Here is a 21,630-nt window from a genome sequence, read left to right as displayed (position 1 = left end):
ATTTAAGAATATTTTACCAGAGGGCTCTTTCAAAGAATGTTAAAGGCTTCAAAAGAAGTTAGTTGAGTATGTTCTCTAGTAAATGTACCGAGGCTCCTTTTTGTTCCACTCTGTTCTGTGTTTCAGAGTTTTTGCTCTTTTGGTTTTGTACGTTATGTGTCTGTGAAATGTTGTTCCTTGCAGTTATTGAACAAACCACTAGGTGATGCTAAAGGACTTCACTTTAATATTGTGGGAGGAAAACAGTGGGGCCTTCGATTTGCACAAAGGGTTGGTGTAGAAACTAAAGGTTTCTGTCTGACCAGTTCACACTGTTTCCCAAGTAACTGTTGGGAAGAAATCAGTTTATAGTTAATTTTAAGTGAGCTGTGTCCTGTGATCCGTAGAGCTTGAGCGTTTAAGCCTCCAGCTGGTACAGAGTATTCTGGGCCTGTGGTCAGGTGAGAACGTGAGCGGGGCTGCGCTGTCAGCTGGAGCTTAGTGCAGCGAGTTCTCGATGGTTGTCTCCTGCTTCCCCTTTGCGTGTGGCGTTGGCCTTGTCATAAATGACTTCTGGTAACTTAAGCTGTGAATTGGAAGTACTCTCAACTGTCTATGAGCATGTTTTTGAGTCTGTTAGAACAGTTGACACGGAAGAGACAGTTCAGGTAGATCTTGCAGGCCTGGCCCTGGTCAGTCCCCTTCCATTTCCTACCGGTATCTGTGCTGGATAGGAATTCGTGTCTTCAGGCCCTGTCCCCACCTCCCTCTTGCATCCTCACCCCCACCCTGCCCTAGAAGACTTTGTCTTCCAATCATCGAGCAAGTTGAAGTTGCTATTTCATTTCTTCTCCCTCCCAGAAATTTTGGTTTGTCTGCTTAGCTGCTTCCCGCCCACGACCCTGTCTCAGTCCTCGGCCAGGCGTCCGCTGTCGCGTGCTGAGCCATTGCTCTTCTCGCTGTTTGTTCTATCGGAGTGTATACTTCAGTCCTGAACTTCAGGGACCTGTGTGTATGTTTGTGCACTTATAAATACGTTATTTGCTGGTCTGTGAGTATAAATATGTTATTTCCTGGTGTCATCTGGGTACCTCTTCCCGACGTGTCTGAAACTCATTATTTCATCGCCACACAGAACAAACAATAACCTGCCCGTCCTGTTGCATTCCTCCTTTGGATGGAGACCGCCACCACCCCAGCCGGTGATGACCTTCTGGTGTCTGTTCTTCCTCAGCTTCCATTTGCTGTCCCAGCCTTCTCAGTGTTTCTGCAGTCCTAAGATTGGGCTCCGCATCCTCCCGCCGCACCACCGGCCAGCACCCCTTCAGCTTGGCTTGCGTGGTGCTGTGTTTGCAGCCCGCAGCGTCACAGTCCCTCTCCTCACCGTGCTGCAAGCTCGCCGGGCACAGGGCCACCTCTTCTTCATTGCTGTGCCTCCGTTACCTGGTGCCCAGGCAGAGCTCAGCAAACGGTCGTTCGGCTGTGAGGGAAAGGCAGTGTGTCATTTAGCAAAGGTCCCCCTGTTAGGAAGACAATTGCTTTTGAACCTTATGGTTATGTAAAGACAGTATTATTTGTTACTAGACACAAAAATACCATAGCAAAGATTCATCAGTGTAACACTGGAGTTTTTATTTGAGACATATGCCTTCGTACCGATGCTTATTTGCAAATGCACGGATTTTTGATAGAGTAAATTAATTGCTGTTCTGTGGCACACACTGGAAGCCAGAGACTGTTGTGATAATATGGCTTAAAGACAAATGAAAAACTCCACTGTAAGTAGAAGACCTTAACCCGTGGGAAAAAGTAAGTATCTGAAACCTCGCAATAAAAGGCATTTTTAAGAGGAGCCCATTATATATTGAGAGGAAAGAGTTCAGCCTCTGCAGTCAGATAGACCCAGTTTGCAGGTCGGTTCAGCTGTGCGACCTCAGCTTTCTCATCTCACAGTGAGAGTGATAATGGGGCCTCTTTGACAGGGTTGTTATGATTGTGAATAACAGAGACAAAGCTTCTAGCACAGTGTTCCCCTCAGACAGACACTGTGCTGGGTGTCGTCACCTGTGGGCCTGGGGTTCAGTTCTGTAACTGATCTGTTGGTCATTTCAAGGCCCAGGTCTGTGTCCCGTATTGAGAGAGATGAGAGAAGCTTTGCAGGTTAGTCTAATCGAACAGATAACATGGAATCTGTAATGTTTTACTTTCTATAGATGAAAGATGTGCGAAAATTATCCTATACTTCCTCAGTTAGAGGAAGGAGGACATTTGCTTTCACAGGAAGGAGGGGATGACAGGGGTGTATGTGTTGACATTTGAGTTTTGCAAATTGATTTCTTTGCTAGGTTAGTGCTTAAGTCTAGAATCCACTAGTGAAACTGTATTTTGTAAAAGAAAGGCTTTTGTTTGAGCAATTCCTTAGGTAAGGGTGCTAATACCAAATATATGCCCATTTTTGTTTTTCTTTCCTGGTATAAAATTTAAAAGTAAAGGAGACAGTGTGGTGTGGCTACAGATCACGGAGCTCGGGCTCTGGTTTTAGTGCCTCGCTCCTGTGTAGTCACAGATAAGTTAGTCAACCTTTGTGAGCCTCATTTTCCATATGGATAAAAGGGGGATAGCAGTGGTACTACTGGATTACCAAGGATTAGGTGTAGCCAATTAAAACTTATTTAGCTCCCATAGTTTTGGGGAATATAGCCAATTAACATATATAAATTGTAAAGCCCATGCTGAGTGTAGAAAAGGTGTCCGTAAGTTGTAGCCATCACTATTATGAGATTCATAATGGGACAGGGGAGAAGTTTTCTTGTTTTAAAGCATTTCTCATGGTTAATTGTATTATAAAGGTGGTATTCGCAGCTGTTAAAAAGAGTGATGTCAGAGGGTGAACCTGCGGCCAAGACACTTGTTTGTAAATGGAATAAGGGAATTACAGTGTATAAAACAGCTGCTAAATTAGACTTCTAATGGAAAACACAATTTAATTAGTAGGAGACAGTTGTCTCCAAAAGGAGTATCTTTACTCACCGAACAGCCATTGAGCACTCACTGTTATGTGTTGGGTACAGTACTAGTTGCTGGGGATTTAGAAATGAACAGAAGTCAAGTTGTGCACAGACACCTTTATGTCTAGTGTCTGAGAGATCTTGCTATTAATGAGGCATGCCTGGCTAGCAGTGTTTCAGGGAAAAGGCTATATCTTTTAAATCCATTCTCTGATACTGATACTGTTTTAAATTTTTTTCTGTTTGTCATTAAAATACGTAGTTCTTGTGCTCCCTAGTTGTATTTCCACAGGAAGATAGACAGATGTTGCTGTTTGGGGGGGAAATACTAATCTGAAAAACATTTTAATCATTAAATAATGTACTTGATGTTGAAATGAATGAAGCTTTAACAATTCACATTTTCTTTGGATATGTGCTCTATTGAAGGGTTTTTCTAATGCTCTTGCAGAGTAGAGCGTTTGAATTGATTTAAATAAGTTATTCACTAGATGTCATTAATTTCTCAAATATGCTTCTTCACTCTTTCAGAGTTACTGGAGAATGTAACCTTAATACATAAACCAGTGTCATTGCAACCCCGTGGGCTGATCAATAAAGGAAACTGGTGCTACATTAATGCTGTATCCTTCTTGGACTCGAATTGCAATTGTCTCTCCTTTGGGTGCATTTGACTTAGTTCGGCTTCCGTGGGGCATCTAGCCCAAATTTTGCATCTAAAAACGTGATTTATTACTTGGTCTGCCTATCTTGCTTATAAACAGGGTTATTCCTGACCCCAACCCCTTTGCCCCCCAAAACAGAGGACTTGTTGAGCTGTGAATGACAGAATCAGATAAGTTTTATTCTCCTTAGAATGGTACCAAATAATAGGGCAGAGTGACCACTTAAAACTGGAAATTTTGTTGTAACTGGTTTGATTGTCTTGTTTGAATGAAGTTCTCGAATGTAAACTGCTGGCTGCATGGTAGATCCTCCTATGGCTACTACAGGGCAAGTTATCCCAGTGATCATTTGGTTTACCCTTTTTTTGTGTTTATATATGTAAGTAGTTCAATGTCCCTGGCTTATTTAGTTTTTATATGCTCCTGTGTAATGTATCTTTAGGAAATGTGGTGTGTCTGTTCCATTTCCTTTACACTTCCTTACCACCACCATTTAGACACTGCAGGCATTGGTTGCATGCCCTCCGATGTATCACCTGATGAAGTTCATTCCTCTGTATTCAAAAGTGCAAAGGCCTTGTACGTCGACCCCCATGATAGATAGCTTGTAAGTAAGGTGCTGAAAAATATGTTAAGGGGGTGGGTTGGTTCCCTCTGATGATTAGAATATAAATAATTTAACAAAGTTCTTGATTTCTTGCAAATGAGTCCTATAATTCGTTTTTTTTTTTTAAATGTAGTGTTCATGATTTAATATAGAAGTTAACCAGAAGTGGAATTTGAGCATCGTTTATCTGTGTACTTTAGATTCAGTAGAAAACATTTCAGTGCTTACCAGTTTATAGCATGTAAAATATACCAAAAACGTATACAGAAAAGATTTTTCACTAGCTATTATAGCATTGGTTACCTAAAATCTGCTATATTCATACTAATTAATATTCTACTTAGCCATCAAAACTGTTTAGTAAAAGTATGTCTTTTTAAAAAATGCACTATTTAACATTTTCTCCCCCATGTTTAGTGTTCGGCTAATGAATGAGTTTACTAATATGCCAGTACCTCCAAAACCCCGGCAAGGTGAGTAAAAATGAAGTCTCTTGATGCCATTACCTGTTGGGAATTAAGGAGTCAGATGACTGAATTTGGTAAATTCAATGTTATTGAAGGAAAATGCCTTTAAATACAGATTGCTACCCCTGTGCCATTCTCAGCATTCAGCTGGGAGCGGGGTGGGGGAGGTTTGATGATTTTGCTTTTCATCATTTATGACTTCATTTTAGTTATGAAACTCTGTCTCATGTTTGCCTCGCAGCTCTTGGGGATAAAATCGTGAGGGATATCCGCCCTGGAGCTGCCTTTGAACCCACGTATATCTACAGACTCCTGACTGTTAACAAGTCAAGCCTGTCTGAAAAGGTTTGAGACTGCTCTGATGTAGCTAGTATGAAGTGTTGTCTTCTGCTCGGGTTTGTCTGGTAACTTCTGCTTATTCAGGATTTGCCCTCCATCTGAAGTGCTGTAGTCTGGTGGGTGTTCTGTAGTAGCTCTAGGTTTATGATGGAGTTAATTGCTTGGATGAGTGTAAGGAGTGTGTGATGGCCCTCATAGCCAGACCTAGCTCACAGAACTGTCACTGTCCACCGAGTAATGTTCTCAGTACTTTACATAACTTGGTTAACCCTGTGAATGCAGTGTGGTTACTGTCTCCTTGTTACAGTCGGAAGAACTGAAGTCATTGTCTAAGGCCAAATAGCTGGTAAATGGCAGAGCCTGGCTTTGAGGGCAGCTCTCTTAACCGCTGCACTGTCCTGCGGTTGGAGCAGAGTGCGTGGGGCCTGGAGTGACGGCCATGCTTAGAAGAGCTTGCGTCTTCGTCAAACTATCACACACTCGAACACTAAACATACTTCCTCATACAGGCCTTAATAGCTATTCAATGTCCTTGACTCCTTTGCCTGAATTTTTTTATTATACATTTTGTTACTAAAGGCAAGGGGCCCAGGAGGCCGTATGAAGGACCCTCGCGGCTGGTGGGAGTGCATCCGGGGCACCGTTAGCATGTTTAACTGGAGTGTTTCTTTCTTCTCTGAGTTGGTGATGAATCAGCACGTGCCGTTGAAATGGCACTTAGGGAAACTCGTGCAGAGGGAAACATAGTTAAGAAAATGCCATTTAAACTAAGCAAGTTCCATGCTTTGAAGAAGGGTGAATGCCGAGGGCAGGGTAGTAGGATCCCACAAGGGGCAGCATAGAGTTTCAGGCTTTTCAAATGCTAATAATGCAGCTTTGGGTATTTGCTTAGACTTTACTTTTCCCAAATAATGGGAATGTACAGAGTGCTGGGGATGTGGAAATGGAATGAAATGTGCCTTCTGCCTTCAAAGTTCATCGCTCAATGAGGGAATTAGATGTATAATCTAAGTGAGCAGACAGCAAAGGAAGACAAAGAAAGTTACCCATGTGTGTTAGCAGCCAGAGGAAGGCCGCCCCGCTCGGCTGGAGGCAGAGGTCAAGCGGGCTCTGTGGGCTTCCTGAGGCTGAACCCCTCCTGGATCGTGCTCGGAAGTAATGCTCTGAACAAAAGTGTCTTTTCAGGCCGGGCACGGTGGCTCTTGCCTGTAATCCTAGCACTCTGGGAGGTCAAGGTGGGTGGATTGCTCAAGGTCAGGAGTTCGAGACCAGCCTGAGCAAGAGTGAGACCCCCGTCTCTACTAAAAATAGAAAGAAATTATCTGGCCAACTAAAATATATATAGAAAAAATTAGCCGGACATGGTGGCGCATGCCTGTAGTCCCAGCTACTTGGGAGGCTGAGGCAGGAGGATCGCTTAAGCCCAGGAGTTTGAGGTTGCTGTGAGCTAGGCTGACGCCACGGCACTCACTCTAGCCCAGGCAACAAAGCGAGACTCTGTCTCAAAAAAAAAAAAGTGTCTTTTCAAAGTTACTTTGATATTGGATGTATCAAGGTCCCCGAAACCACCCTTAGGTTTGGTGATTCACTGGAGGGACGCAGAGGGCTTAGCAGCCGGTGTATTCCTGATTACGGTTTATTACCAAAAAGGGACACAAAGCCAAGTCAGAAAAGGGAAAGACTCACGAGGCCAGGTCTAGAGGAAACGCCCAGACGCTCCTTCCTCTGCAGCCCCACAGTGTACACCAAGTTCCTCCAACATCAATTGCGACGACACTTGTGAAGTGTCCACTAGGGAAACTCGCCAGAGACTCAATGTCCAGGGTTTTTACTGGGAGCTGATCAGATAGGCGCCCTCTGCCTAGCTTGAATCAAAATTCTGAACTCCCAGAAGGAAAACAGGTATTCAACATAAACCACACTGGTTGCACTAACAGGTTAGACACAGTCCCTTATCAGTTCTTGGAGCGGTAGGAACTCTTCTGAAATCCGAGTTCACAAACACCGGCCAAGAGCCAGCCTTGCAGGCCTTTCCAGGGAGGTCAGCCCCAGGCCTGCCGTGTGAACTCTTTACTACGCTTGGGGCTATGCCAGTTTTTGCCCTTTTTTACACACGTGTAGAGCATACACTCATGCCAAACAGCTGCTGTCTGTGTAGTTGTATTTGGAGAGAGCGGCCTTCCCAGAGATCTCAAGCAGAAGAATTTATAGATCCTCGGTACAGGCTGTTACACTGTGAAGAATGAGCTGTGAACTGATCGTGATACCTTATAGGCTCAGACAGTACCAGTGGGGATTACAAACTATCGTGTGACTCGCACCTGAATGGCCTTGCTGATGTGTGTGTGTATAAAACAGCTGAATCTTTGAGCTGGTAGAGTTGATCGCATAGCATTTGAGTTCTTTCCTCTGCAGTTGCCCTTCATCAGAAATAGGAGGCGGCACACAGGCTGCTAGATTCACAGCCCCCAGAGTGAGTGATGAGCGTTGCGGTTGTGCAGTGGCTTGGCCCTAGACATCCCGTTCTTGGTCTTAACAAAAAACCTTTAAATAGATTTTTTTGTTATAAAGGTAATATACATTTATTATAGAATATTTCAAAAGTACAGAAAAGTATAAAAAATAAGTCTCCACCCTAGAGTTCTGTGTTTAATCTGTTCTTCCCTTTCCTTCCTGCCCCTGGGATCTCAGCTATCCAGAGAAAAACCCAAGTTATTTTCTGGAAATACTTTACATTAAATCTCCTTAAATTTTAGAGAAGGCCTAGTTTGAATATGTAGGTACCGTGTCCTGCAGGCCTTGGGCAGTGCTCAGTTGAAATTAACGTGATCGTGTTTGCCCCTTTCAGGGTCGACAGGAAGATGCTGAGGAGTACTTGGGCTTCATTCTAAACGGCCTGCATGAGGAAATGCTGAGCCTCAAGAAGCTTCTCTCACCAAACAGTGAAAGTAGGTTCTGGTGTATTTGCTGCAAAATTTTGTGAGAATATTTTCTTAAGAATTACTTGAAACATATGTTGCATGCTCGTATATAAGTTGCTACTCCTGCCCTCCAGCAGTCATTTGCCCTTTCAGAGATCCTTTATTCATTGGGATAACTTATATCATTAAGAGTGTTATATTTCAAAAAATCAGAACTTCCCCAAAACCTCTGCTGTTTTCATTCATCTTTTAATTAGGAAAATGATCAAGCATACAGAAAGCTGAAAGAATAGTTTGAGGAATACCTTTATAATTGCTGGAGTCTGTGATTGTTAACACATTATTTATCTCTTCCTATATGCACACACTACGTACGTATACGTTTTTCCTGAATGATTCAAAATTATGTTGCAGATAACAGTTGAGTTCTCCCCTCAGTGCAAAAGCGCACGTCCCCTGAGGATTACGATCCTCTCCTGCGTGACCACAGGCCTTTATCTGCCTGTGGAAACCAGCTGTAATGACAGAACGGTATCAACTTCCCAGCACATCTTCAGATTTTTCCAGTTACCCCACGGACGTGTTCTACGGCAGTTTCTGCAGACGGGGATCCACGGAGTGGGACATGCCCCTGGTCGCTGTGGCTCCTACTGTGGGACACAGCCGAGTGCATGTTTAGAACTGCAGTTGACAAATCTGGGTGGTTCATGTAGAACTTTTGCTTATTTTTATTTTTTTGCTGTTCTTGTCGTAAACAGTAGCCTAAGCAGATGCTCTCCTTTTCAGAACTTTCAATTTCCAACGGGCCCAGGAGCCACCTGCTGGACGAGTACGAGCAGGAGGAGCCGGGCGAGGGGAGCGAGGACGAGTGGGAGCAAGTGGGCCCCAGGAACAAGACCTCAGTCACCCGCCAGGCGGATTTTGTTCAGACTCCAATCACCGGCATTTTTGGTGGACACATCAGGTTTATGCTTTTCTGGAATAACTTAGTATTTGCCCTTTTCATGGTTTTGCCATTTTGCTAAAGGGGGAAGGTGCAAGACTTGTCCCGAGATGTCGTGGAACCAATGGGTCACTTCCATGCTCCCCTGCCTGCTCTTCTCTTGCACGTCCCGATGCTTCCCTTGCCAGCCCCGCCACGCCCCCGCTGTCCCCGGAGCATTTCTGCAGGGGCACGGTTCCCAGGGGCCTGTGTGCCACAGTGATCTCCTCACTGCTTTTGCTCAGTCAAGTTCAGCTGCTCACTGCTGGGTAGAAGGAGAAAAGCAAGCTAATTAAACCTATGTGCTTTGTTAAGAGAAGAAATGCATCATATATCTGATTAGAGGAATTTTATTTATTTTAACAAATTTTGTGTGTGTTTAAAGTTTACAGCTCAATGTTGGGAAATACAGACAGTAAAGTAGTTACTGTAGTGAAGCAAATTAACACATCCATCGTCTCACTGAGTCACCTTTTTGTGTGTGGCGAAAGCAGCTGTGATTTACTCATTTAGCAAAAGTCATGACTACGATTCTCTATTATCAACTGTAGTCCTCACCCTGTTAGATCTCTGGACTTGCTCGTCCTAGTGTCTGCCACTCTGTGTCCTGTGACCGACGTCTCCATTTCCCCTCCCCACCCCCTGCCCCGCCTGCCTCTGGGGAACACTGTTCTCTATATTTGTATATTTGAGGGTTTTTTTAAAGGGTCCACATGTAAGTGGATCATGCAATATTATTTTTCTTCCTTTGTCTGGCTTATTTCACTTAGTGCTGTAGTTCACTCATGCTGTAGCACATGGCAGGCTCTCCTCCCCTTTTACAGCTGAGTAATACTCCACTGTGGACACAGTCTCTTTGTCCATTGGTCTGTCTGTGACACTTAGGTTGTTGCCACGTCTTGGCTATTGTGAATTGTTGGGAGGATTTTAGACATCAGAACCAAGTGAGCTAGAAAGCGAAGAGAGTGTTGAGGGAGGTACTTTCACGCCTCCCTGGCAGCCCTGGTCACTTGGCTCAGCACCAATTCCCTTACCCAGCTTTTTGCTCGTTGGCAAAGTCCTTCTGAAAGGTTTGTATTTATTTACATGAGAACCTTTCAGTAGCACTGTGATGTGGAACGCAGTGAAACTTGTACCATCTCCAGGGAGGTTTACGCGTCAAAAGTACTAAACGGGCCTCATCATAGCATGATTTCCTCTCCGAAGGGTTTGCAGTTATGACCCCCAGGGGTGATATCTTAGTGAGACTCTTAGGCTGTCACTGTCCCAAATGCCATGTTTCTGAAAGAAATAACATCAAGGCATCAAGACGTGGTTTATTCTTGCTATGCACTAAAACGACTGAGATTGATCAACTTTCAACAGGCTAATAATAAAAACCTCGGAAAATCTGTACTGACTCCCTCAGAAGCTAGTTTCTGATCTTGTGTAGAACTGGATTTAGAAGCCACTTGAGCAGCCATGTGTCCTTAAACAAGTCACTGTGTGTTGTGTGCTGTAAGCTCAGTTGCACAGGCCCTTTCTGTTCTGGTGTTCTGTAGTCTCTCCATGGCAGCCCTGTGGTCTAGGAGTTGCCCAGCCCCCAACCACTGCCGCTGTGACTTCTTTAACCAGATCTGGTTCCTTGGGATGTGTCGTGTTGGCAGGGAAAGCAGAGACCGGGTTGGCAAGCAGCAGTGAGCGGAGGCTGGGCCCTTGGCGCCAGGAGCCCAGCGCCTGGTGTTAGGATAGTTGGAACGCTCCCTCGGGGGTCGGGGAGAGGTGAGGGAACAGCTCAAACGTAGGCAACAAGAGCACCATTTTTGTGCAGAGGTGGAGTGTCAAAATTTCAAGGCCACAGATGGCCAGCATACCCAAAGATCCCAAATTTGTCTAAGAATAACCAATGGCAAATACCAGAGTTCACTTAGGAGAAATTGGTACCTTGGCCTGAATGGCTCCCTCGTGGCTGCTAACCTCAGCCTCTGTGGGGTCTTTGTGTGGAAATTGGTTGTCGATGTTTCCTTTTGAAAACTGATAAGGCAAAGATAAGGAATTCTTACAATCTGGGAACTTGTTTTCAGCTATCATTAAGCATGATTATTCAACCATTTCACAGATTTTCTTCTAAAATTCCTCTTCAGGTGTTTTTTAGTTTCCCCAGGAAGACCACCTTTCTCCCCCGTGTTGCTTTTGGTAAAATGCAGGACCATTGAGTGAAGTTTTCCCATTGCTGAATTCCTTTTTAGAACCAAGGGAACCGCTGTCATTTAAGTCACTCCAAAGGAGCATGGAGATGCTCAGTGAAACCCTGGACAGAAACGCTTTCAGCTAGTTCTTCACGGCATCTGTTCTGGAAAGCCTGAATACCTGTCCACACCCATTTCGTTCTGTTTATAAACTAGGTCACTCAGACTGCAGAAATAGAATCCCTTGTTGAACTCCTGGAATATTTCCTTGCTGAGGCTAAATGAGACATGGGCCGAACACACAATTTTTACTCAGAAAAACTTAGAAAAAGAAAAATGAAATGAAAAACCAGCTAAGAAAATAAGGTTGAGTTGGCACCCTTCTTGGAAGGGCGGTAGCCTTTTTTCCTGGAATGTTAACTTGTTTTTGTACACACCCTACTCCCCTTCTTTTTGTAAGTCGTTTTTGTAGGGGAAAATGCCATTAATATTCTGTTTACCTTGGGATTTCCTCCATTTTATTAGAACAGGCTATGATACTCTGAGAAAATAAGAAGTATCAGCATTTCGAGGCCATGGCAAGATGGCTGCATTTATTAACTGGTACATTAAATAATAGTGTGGAGTGGAGGTAAAAGAATGAAATATATTTTCTTCCAGAGCACTTGAGCTGGGAAAATTTATCAACTGGTAGGTTTAGTTGCTAGAAATACTAAGGAGGTGGTATTCAGCAGAATTGTTTTAAAATTAATTATATTTTTGGCTTTTCTACGTGGTCTTTTGAAAGTAATATTGAATAATTTCATTTTCAGTGTTTATTCCTCTTCTGTTAGTTAATCTTAAGGGAAAGTGGCAAGGAGTGGTCTCTTACATTTTTTGTTTTTGCTTTCAATTCTTAGGTCTGTGGTTTACCAGCAGAGTTCAAAAGAATCTGCCACTTTGCAACCATTTTTCACGTTGCAGTTGGATATCCAGTCTGACAAGATACGTACAGTCCAGGATGCATTGGAAAGCTTGGTGGCAAGAGAATCTGTCCAAGGTTATACCACAAAAACCAAACAGGAGGTATATTCACAGTTGATCTTGAACCTTTATACGGAGGCACTCTACTTTGGTGGACAGAACTCAGAATTAGGAATGAGGGGAAATGAATCTGAGTTCTGCCCCTTAAATCAGTTGCTTAACTTTTTTGGACTGAAAGTTTCCACGTTTTTACAATGAAATAATTGAAATAGATGATCCCAAACACCTCTTTGAGCTCTAAATCGTGTTACACAGGCAAGGTCTTCTTTGGGATTGTTTGTCCCAAGCTGCGTTTAATTTTCTGGCAGTCTAATCATGACAGCACAGAATCAGTAAAATCCTCTGACAGAGGCCGAACAGCTTATTTATATTCATGATATCGTAGGGCACAGCTTTTATTAGATCAGTTGGGACATAAAAGATTCTAAACATACCTGTTTTGCATTTGATTGTAGATCTTCAAGGACATTCAAAAAATACAAAGTCATTGTTCTGATGGGTATTGCTCTTTGATCTAATCTGGAAAAGAAAATCTGAGTCTTTCAGTCTTGGCAAGTTAAGGATAGCAGATGATAGCTTGCTGGTGTGCTTGCCGGCTCAGCTGGGACAGACGGGTCATATTCTGCTCTGTGAGAGCATGGTAGTTCCTGGCTGTCCAAATGTGCCAATTGATGCCTGTTTTCTACTCTGCAGGAAAAAATGTCTTCTCGATTATATGCCTTAGATTGTGGCAGTGAATTCACAAAAGTGTGCTGGGGGATGAATGTCGGAAAGCAGGCTAATTATGGACAATGCTTTTTTGAACCGTTGGTAGTAGTCCTATGACATTATATTTAAACAATAGGCAGTATATGGTGGCTACCAGGTGAAAGGAGGCAGCCCAACATAGAAAACCTGTCACCACATCGCATGGCTGGAGTAGAAGCTATGCTTGTCTTGTGGCTGTGTTCTAAGAAGATCAAAGTAGGACATGGAGACCTTTAATACATCCAGGGGTCTCCTTTGGGCTGATCAAGCCAAACTCTTGGGGGATCTGCAGAAGTTATGCCTGATTCGCCATCATAGTTTCTGACTCGTGTCTCACAGGTGATTTTGTTTAAAAATTAGAACTAGTAGGAGCCAGAGACAGCTGGCTTAAGTGACTCAGCTAATGAAAGCCTGGTAGTAGAGCTTGGTGGAAGAGGGAGGGAGAGCGGTGGGTATTTGTGTTGGGGAGGTTGGGCGGGTGGTTAAGCTGTGTGCTGGCTGTGGGTGGTGCCAGCTCTAGCATCTCCGCCTCAGCTCCACCTCAGGTCATCAGCCATTAGATTCTCAGAAGGAGCCGCAGCCTAGATCCCTCGCATGCGCAGTTCGTAGGGTTTGCACTCCTGTGAGACTCTGATGCCCCGGTGATCTGACAGGAGGCGGAGCTTATGCAGTGATGCCAGCGATGGGAGCAGCTGTAAATACAGATGAAACTTCACTGTCAGTGAGCGGGGGGCCCCTTGAGTGGCCCAGTTCCCAATAGGCCTCAGACCATACTGGTGGAGTTGGGGTTGGGGACCCAAAGAATCCCCTGCAGGTTACAGGGAGGTGTGCATTTTCCTGAAGGGTGGCAGTGAGTTCTCCCGGGTGTCACGGGCAGGTGGTGAGGCTGTGCCGCAGGACTCTCAGGCGTCAGCTCTCAAAGGAGTCTTTGCGCAGAGGATGGATATGACATCTGCTGTTCCAAGTGACAGGGCCAATGTGTCCTGGTGTGTTTTGTGTCTTAGGTTGAAATAAGTCGAAGAGTGACTCTGGAGAAACTCCCTCCTGTTCTCGTGCTGCACCTGAAACGGTTTGTGTATGAGAAGACTGGCGGGTGTCAGAAGCTTATCAAAAACATCGAATATCCTGTGGACTTGGAAATTAGCAAAGGTAATACACAAGGCGTAGCGTCCCTGGTGACGCCCAGGATCAGGAAGCGTTTCTGGATGATGTCCAGAGTGAGAACGTTCTCTTGCTGACTTTGTTTTAAATTTCTTTACTTATAGTAAACCTTTATATTAAAATTCCCATGAAAATAGCCTTTTTAAAAGAGGCAAAAATGACTAAAACATATAATCTTACTCGATTAGAAAATAAGAGCTTTTGTCTGTCAAAAGAGCATAATTTTTCTATAAACATTTTATGGATTAATGCTACGTAATTTTCCTTATACTGAGTATTAACAAGCGTGTTGACCGGCCTGGTTGAACGGACTTTTTTTAGTGAAGTGAGAATGTTTTCGCAGTTTCTTCTGACCTCTGGTTGCAGTGACACACAAGTAAGATCTATGACATTTAATTAGTCACAAATATCTGTCAGGGAACCAGGGCAGTGCCGGCACATTTTGGAAGCATTTTTAAAGAGCCTGAAGTTAAATGTGTCTTGCTAAAATCGCAGCTTGAAGGAAAACTTTTTTTGAAAGCTTCAGAATTGGCGTAAAACGTATTTTACAATACTGAGGCTTGATTGGACTGTGACAAGCTGGAGGTGATTCTCAGAATATCGAGGTGTCTGGGAAACAGAAGAGAGGATGTCTGGCGCTGTTCCTGGGTAGTGTAGAGGAAGGAGCCTGAACTGGGAGACAGCACTCATCTCACACCTCCTTCCCGGTGACTGAGGGTGACTGAGGAACCGTCACTGTTGGCTGGCTCGTGTGCCCTCGGGGCGTCGTCGCGCCTCGGCTTCAGAGTCAGGCACCAACTCTTCTAGGCCTGCTCACACCTCCTTCCGGAGCAATGACTGAGGATGACTGAGGAGCCGTCACTGTCCCATAGCTGGCTCGTGCGCCTGCATCGTCGTACCTTCAGCCTCAGAGTCAGGCATGGAGTCCTCCAGGGCTGCTCACACAGCCTTGCGCTCTCGGCTGGTGGGTGTGGCTGGTGTGCCAGTTGTAGTGTCCTCCCCGCCCTCGCACTTGCTGCCACTTCCTCAGTCATCAGCAGATTGGCTTTTTATCCCATTTGAGGACCAAAAAAGGGAAGAAAAATGCCAGTGAGAATGACAGGGTGGATCGTCCTTCCTATTGTATTTTGTCCGCAGGAAGCTCAGAGGCAGCCTTGGACCCACACGCCTGCATCTTACCTCCAGGTCAGCTGTCCGTGCGGACTGGGATATCGCTCTGCACTGATTTTATCGGCATAGCTTTTCTTGCTTGCTGTTTGTATTTTTGAATCAGCTGCCACCTCCGTTACTTGATAGGAAGAGAGATGACATAAATGGGGACGAGAGGACCTAGCTTAGGTCATGGGGTGGGCAGCAGAGAAGGAACCACTGATGGCTGCCAAGAACAGTGCATCTTCGTCTGGACTTTTCCTGCATTCGAGTGGCACTTCTGCGAAGATGGGAGCTGCGTGGAAGAGGAAGGGGAGGGACCCCGGCCAGTAGTGGCTGATAGACCAATACCTGGCGTTGCATCATCTGATTGTTACGTACTTGACGGTTTATGATGTGAATCACATGCAAAATATTTTAATTCTTGGTTTTTGTTTTTAAGTGGGTAGCTTTTTCCCCCCCCCAATTTTAAGAGCACCTGTGTTTAAGAGGTTTCCAGCAAGAACTTCCTAGTTTCAGTATGTTGCTTGTATGTCTTTAGGGCGTTGGTTGCTCGTTACGTATGTTACTGCATTGCGTGGGTAATGTTCCTCCTGAATCAATGTTGATGCAGCTAGAGGGACGGAGCTTTGTTCTGCTCCCTCCCTGCCAGGCAGTTTACTTGAGGGGACGGTTGTTTGCCCTGTGATGTTGTTACTCTGAGCCTTCTGTAAGTGCTTTCGTAGACAGGAGCTGTTGATATTTTGTTTTTCAGAACTTCTTTCTCCTGGGGTTAAAAATAAGAATTTTAAATGCCACAGAACCTATCGGCTATTTGCAGGTAAGTAAATTTGTACAACATTACTTCCTCATTAAAGCAATAAAGGGGTTTATACCTAGGTACAACTTTGCTGTAATACCACTTAACATAGAGAATGTAGTATTCTATTCTATTTAGTCACTTGAGGGTGTTTTACCTGAAATTTGGTGTAGAGGGTTTAGTGGAATACCATCGAGACCCTGAGCCGAGCCTAACATATGACCTGCCCAAACGCAGACATTTTTATCCTTGAGTCAGAGGAGTGAGTTTTAGGATGTCAGGCTGGCCGTGTGAGAATTGGACATCCCCTTCTGCAGCTCCAGTACTTGTTGGGTGACAGTGCTGTGGAGTTGCCGTGACATCCAGTCACCCAGCTAGGTTAGGAGAGTGCGTGCCAAGCCGGAGTCCCCTGTGTCCTCTTCACACAGTGCTGTCGGGGCTTCTTGAGAAAGTGGCCCTTGTCACACCAGCTCCTCAGCTGTCAGCCTCCCCACAGTCAGGGGACATCTCCCACAAGGGCAAATGGCACCCCATGCCCGGACAAGTGGCCCTGAGACCTCCTCTGTCTCCGGCCTGGGCCTTCCTGCAATACCAGTTTTCCTTGTACACTTTTCTCCCTCTTCTTCTGTCTTTCTGTCCATTTGTTCATCCTCCTTTCTCCTCTGTAGGCTTAGCCTTTAGTGTCTGTGTCTTGATGTCTTTTTTTATTCTTTTCTTTTCTTTTTTTTTTTTTTTTAATAAGACAGAGTCTCTGTCTGTCTCCCTGGGCAGAGGGTAGTGTCGTGATCATAGCTCACAGCAATCTCAGACTCCTGGACTTCAGTGATCCTCCTGCCTCAGCCTCCCGAGTAGCTGGGACTACAGGCATGTGCCACCACACCCAGCTAATTTTTTATATTTTTAGTAGAGACAGGGTCTCACCATGTTGTTCAGGCTGGTCTCAAACTCCTGAGCTCAAGCCATCCTCCTGCCCTGGCTCCCCAGAGTGCTAGGATCACAGGTGTGAGCCACTGCACCCAGCCTTTGTCTCTTTTTGATTGTTGTCGTTTGCAACAATTTTATTTGCTCTTCTGCCATTTTTATTAGAATTTCCTAGCTTCTCTATAGTCTCTCCTTTGTTGTTACCTTTGGTGAGCCTGTTTGTGTTTTAAAATAATACTACCGTTTATTGATCCGCACACATTTATTGACCCTTTCTACTAGATAGCTGTATCTCTTTTATTCCCTAAAATTGTCCTGAGAGATAAGAGGCGGTATCACCCTTTTATAAAAGAATAAACTGGAACTCAAACAGGAAAAGTCACTACTCTGGCCTGGACCGGCAGAGCAGGACTTCAAGCTCCTGTCTACTTGGGTCCACTTCTGAGGTTTGGGGACATTTGATTGGCCACTGGGCCGTGGGAGCAGGCCCAGGGCCAGACCAGAAGGTGTTCAGGCTTCTCTCTTCTTCCAGGCCCTGTCCTTTTGGCTTTATGTTCTCCCCAAAGGCAGCTGATGGCAGCCCTTCCTCGTGCTGGCCTGCAGACGAGGTGGCAGTGGGCACCTTGCTCTCACGGGTCTCTCCAGCCCTTCCCTCTCCCCCCTTGGGATGGCAGCGCCAGGCACGGCCTCAGTTGGCGCACGGGCCATGCAGCCAGCCATGGCCGGCTGGCTCCCTGCGGAGTCTGGCACCAAGGGCCGGTGGGCGATGGACACTTCCTTTGCTTTCTCTCTGCCTCTCTCCCCCTTGGGGCCCCTGCAGGGAATGTTGACAGTCAGGGTTTAGGAATCCGTGTCTCCTGCTCAAGGCCCCGGGGTGAGTGCTTGTCCTACCCACGTGGCTTGGGGCTCAGGCCTGGGTTGCTCTTCCCACCCTCCTGGATCCCTGGCTTGAGTCATCTGATCCACTCTAGTCTTGGAAGTAAGGTCACTCACTTAGCATTTTCTGTAAAACAGGAGTAAAGAAATACTTTCTAAAAGTTGTCGCGATTGTGGGACTAAGGAGAACCAGTTACTAACATGCGTGAGCTTTTCAAAACCTGCTTGTGTCTCAGTTCTCCTGTGGAGTGGACTTGAGGGTGTGACAGATGACCGTGCTAGTGTCTGGGCTGCTGTGTAAGAACCTGGAATGTTCTCAGCACAGTTCCTTCCAGTGTTTAGGATGGACATGTTGATAGGGAAGACAAACTTGTCAAACCTGCAGGTCCGTCAAATTCTGTCGACTTGTTTAACTCAATCCTTTGCTGAAAAAAAAAATTCTACTGACTTGGTCACTTTGAAACAAAACTCTTACTCAAATCAATTAGGTCTTTGAGGTGAAAATCCAGGACAAAAGTCTCAAAGTGAATTTAAGGTCCAAGGGACATGCTGGTGGCAAGCGTGCTTCCCTGCCCTTCGACAGTCACTTGGATCGCTGTGACTCTGGCGGTACAAGGTGAAGCTGTGACCTTGTGTTAGCCACGTCCCTGGTTTCTACTCTGTCGTCCTCGAGTCTTGCTGTCCCTGTGCTGACCAGTTTGTCCCTGAGGTCCCAGCACAGAGGGTTTCTTTGTGCAGAGCCCAGGATTCTGACCAGTGACTGAAGCTACCCCCTTGGCTTCGTAAGCACTGTCCTGCGGCCAGCCCCGGGTGGGCTCAGACCCCCGCCTGTCACTGAGCAGTCAGAGTGACTGCTGCGGCCGGGACCCGGGCATTTCGGGGCTTGTCTCGTTGCTGAAATTTCCTCCCAGCTCAGTCTGGTGCTGCTCCCAGCGTCTGAACCTCTGTGCCGGATGGTGGGGCGCAGGCTGCCCAGCCTCACTGTGCTCCCGGGGTCTCGCGGGACTGCCCCCCGTCCCCAGGGTGACATCTGCTGCCCGCCAGGTCACCTCTGCTCCCTGCTTCACGGAAGGGGGAGGGTCATATCCTGTGGCTGCCTTTTAATATCTTCATTACGTCTTCCTACAGTTAGATGTGTTTCAGGCTTTCCATTAAGGCTTCTTGGGGGAATAAAAGGACTTCTTTTAAAGTAAATAACAAGTGGTATTTTTTTTCTATTAGAACATTGTAGAGAAATTGAAATTTTTTAAAAAGGAAAAAGTAATTACTGGGACCATATCTGCAGGGTCCCTCCACAGCTACACGCCAAGATGACCACGGTTAACAGTCCCGATGTCCCTCCCTCCCCTGGGTACGCGCCTGCAGGTGGTGTCACTTCGTAGGCGATGAGATTGTCCCCAGAAAAACTGAGGGTCTTTGTTTTCTCATGTAATATTTTATAGACATATTCCTGTATCACCAAACATTCTTAATCTGTTCTGTGAAAAAGCTCGTGTTGTTATAATTTACTCATCAATCTCATTTCTTCTGATAGACATGAAAGTTTTTCCATTCTTTCACTGTTGTAAATGGTAGCATAATCTTTGTCCAAGACTCTGCTCATCCCGTGAGGACAGTCTGGAGGGGGAGTGGTCTGGCTCAAAGGGCTCAGACCAGGTCTCTGGGTGTGTGTGTTCAAAAGCCGGCTAGTACGTCTGCTGGAGGCTCGGCAGGGTAGTGTCTTGTGAGGTGCTGGACGTTTTAAGTATGTTATTAAGATACATACAGACATACTACACATGTGTGTTACCATACCCTTTCTTTAAAGTTACATAGAAGTTTTTATTGTAAATTGGGTGCACTTTTGAGTTTAAATAGCATTGTTTTGTGTCATTGCATCTCTCTGTCTCACCTACTTTGGTGAGATGTTTGCACAGTAAGACACCTCTGTGGAGGGAACTAGCCTTTAACCAGTCTGTGCTGTTCTCCCTGGGTCCCCTGCGGGGCGCTGTCTTCCAGTGGTCTACCATCACGGCAACAGCGCCACGGGCGGCCACTACACCACCGACGTCTTCCAGATCGGCCTGAACGGCTGGCTGCGCATCGACGACCAGACGGTCAAGGTGATCACCCAGTACCAGGTGGTGAAGCCCGCCGCGGAGCGCACGGCCTACCTCCTGTACTACCGCCGCGTGGACCTGCTGTGAGCCGCCGCGCCGGGCGCCCGGCCCGCCTGGTACCACACCAGCTCTCACTAACTTCCTGCCTCTCTTTAGTGGCTCTGTAGAGAGAAACTCTTTCTCCCTTTGCAAACATGGGCTAGAATGAAAAGGACATGCCTTGGGCTTTGTGCACAACATAGTTTCTGTTTACTTCTAACTTCCAAATCAAAATCATTTGGTTGAAACAGACTGTCACTTGATTTTAGAAAATACACAAAACCCCGTATTTCTGAAATAATGCTGAGTCCTCAGATAAGAAAGTGGAACTTGCATTTGATTCCCCGTCTAATTGCTTAGTAGAATAAATCCTGCACCAGCAACACTTGTAAATTTGTGAAAATGAATTTTATCTTTCCTTAAAAAAGAAATTTTTTAATCCATCACACTTTCCTCCCCACCCTTTAGTTTTTGATAAACAATAAAAATGAGCCAGTTATCAAAGAAGAAATAGTTCTTACTTCAAAAGAAAAAATAAACACAAAAAAATAAGTTGCTGGTTTCCTAACAGGAAAAATACATTTTGATAATTGCGCTCTGAGAAACTGCTCACATACACTTTGCAGATCGGATATTTGGAGTTAAGATATTAGTCTGCCTAGATGGGTGGCTGTAACTTTATTGCCATTAAAAGATTTCCAGTTGAACCCATGCTTCTGTGGACACACGGTGGAAATGGGCACAGTGTGAAGACTGGTGTTTCCTTGCGTCTGCTCTGTTCTCTCCCGCTGTCCGCTCTCCCACGACGCCGCGTCCCCACTGCACACAGTTCAGTGATCTCTAGGAGTATAAAGTTGTCGCCCATCAATAAAAATCACTAAGTTGGTTTAAAAGTTGTGCGTGTTTCTTTGAACGTGGTGCCTTTTCCAGCGACTGGAATCCGTGAGAACAAGACGTCGCCTCAGGAATTCAATCTGCCCCTTTGGTCAGCTCGACGTGGCTGTGGACGTTGAACCAAAACTCAGCTTGTGCTTGTTGAATAATTCCAAAGTTATTAAACTGTAGTGATTTGGGTAAGTGAAGTTTTTGAATCTTCAATTAGCAGAAAAGGAGTGGTTTCCCCCCCGTTTTCCCTCCCTCCTTTTGTCCATATCACAGCATTTTTCGCTATCACCAGTGGTGACTCATTAATCCTCTCCAACAACTGTGCCTCAGTATCCCCCGCTATTTCATCAATTCATCTAGTTACGGTGCTGGCCGACAGAGGACCACATGCCACCTTTTGAACTGCAGCCTCTCCTAAAAGTTCACGGCCAGTGTCCTCAGCGGCAGCAGAATCAGCTCTTCCCCGGTAGTGAGGGGCTTCTCAGCTTCAGCAGTGCAGGAGCCACGAGGATGATGAGGCTCTCAGTGCAGACACGGCTGAGGCTGATGAAATTGTGGGCTTCGGTAATTGCTTCTGTTCTTGGTGTTCACGTTTTTTTCTTTTGAAAAACTCGGAGGCTTGTCTTTTAGTGCAGGGCACTTGGTCTCCATGTGGCGAAGCAGTTTTGAAGGTTTCCTGGCTTCCTTGGAGAGCCAGTAACCACATAATATACAAAGCGGGCTCGGAGAATGTGAATCGCCTGTTGCAGTGAACTCATAATTTAAGTAGGGCTCTTGGTATTTTCTTTTAAATGC

At 45.5% G+C, this 21,630-nt stretch overlaps 1 protein-coding gene across 1 annotated transcript in view; it reads left to right on the top strand.

The window, feature by feature from the left end:
• The window catches only part of USP10 (ubiquitin specific peptidase 10), a 60,594-nt gene extending 39,790 nt beyond the window's left edge, over window positions 1-20,804 (top strand). The window contains exons 5-14 of the mRNA XM_069497835.1: window positions 3,519-3,610; window positions 4,150-4,259; window positions 4,677-4,732; window positions 4,968-5,071; window positions 7,914-8,013; window positions 8,773-8,950; window positions 12,036-12,201; window positions 13,911-14,055; window positions 15,971-16,036; window positions 19,811-20,804. Coding sequence (XP_069353936.1) covers window positions 3,519-3,610; window positions 4,150-4,259; window positions 4,677-4,732; window positions 4,968-5,071; window positions 7,914-8,013; window positions 8,773-8,950; window positions 12,036-12,201; window positions 13,911-14,055; window positions 15,971-16,036; window positions 19,811-19,998 — 1,205 coding nt within the window. The 3' untranslated portion in view covers window positions 19,999-20,804. The remainder of the gene's footprint in view (window positions 1-3,518; window positions 3,611-4,149; window positions 4,260-4,676; window positions 4,733-4,967; window positions 5,072-7,913; window positions 8,014-8,772; window positions 8,951-12,035; window positions 12,202-13,910; window positions 14,056-15,970; window positions 16,037-19,810) is intronic.
• Window positions 20,805-21,630: the final 826 nt, after the last annotated feature.

The sequence above is a fragment of the Eulemur rufifrons genome, chromosome 23 (genome assembly GCF_041146395.1).
Source record: "Eulemur rufifrons isolate Redbay chromosome 23, OSU_ERuf_1, whole genome shotgun sequence".
In the NCBI taxonomy this organism is placed as follows: Eukaryota; Metazoa; Chordata; class Mammalia; order Primates; family Lemuridae; genus Eulemur; species Eulemur rufifrons.
Note: the sequence above shows the minus strand (reverse complement) of the source record. Positions and strands in the feature narration are given on the sequence as shown.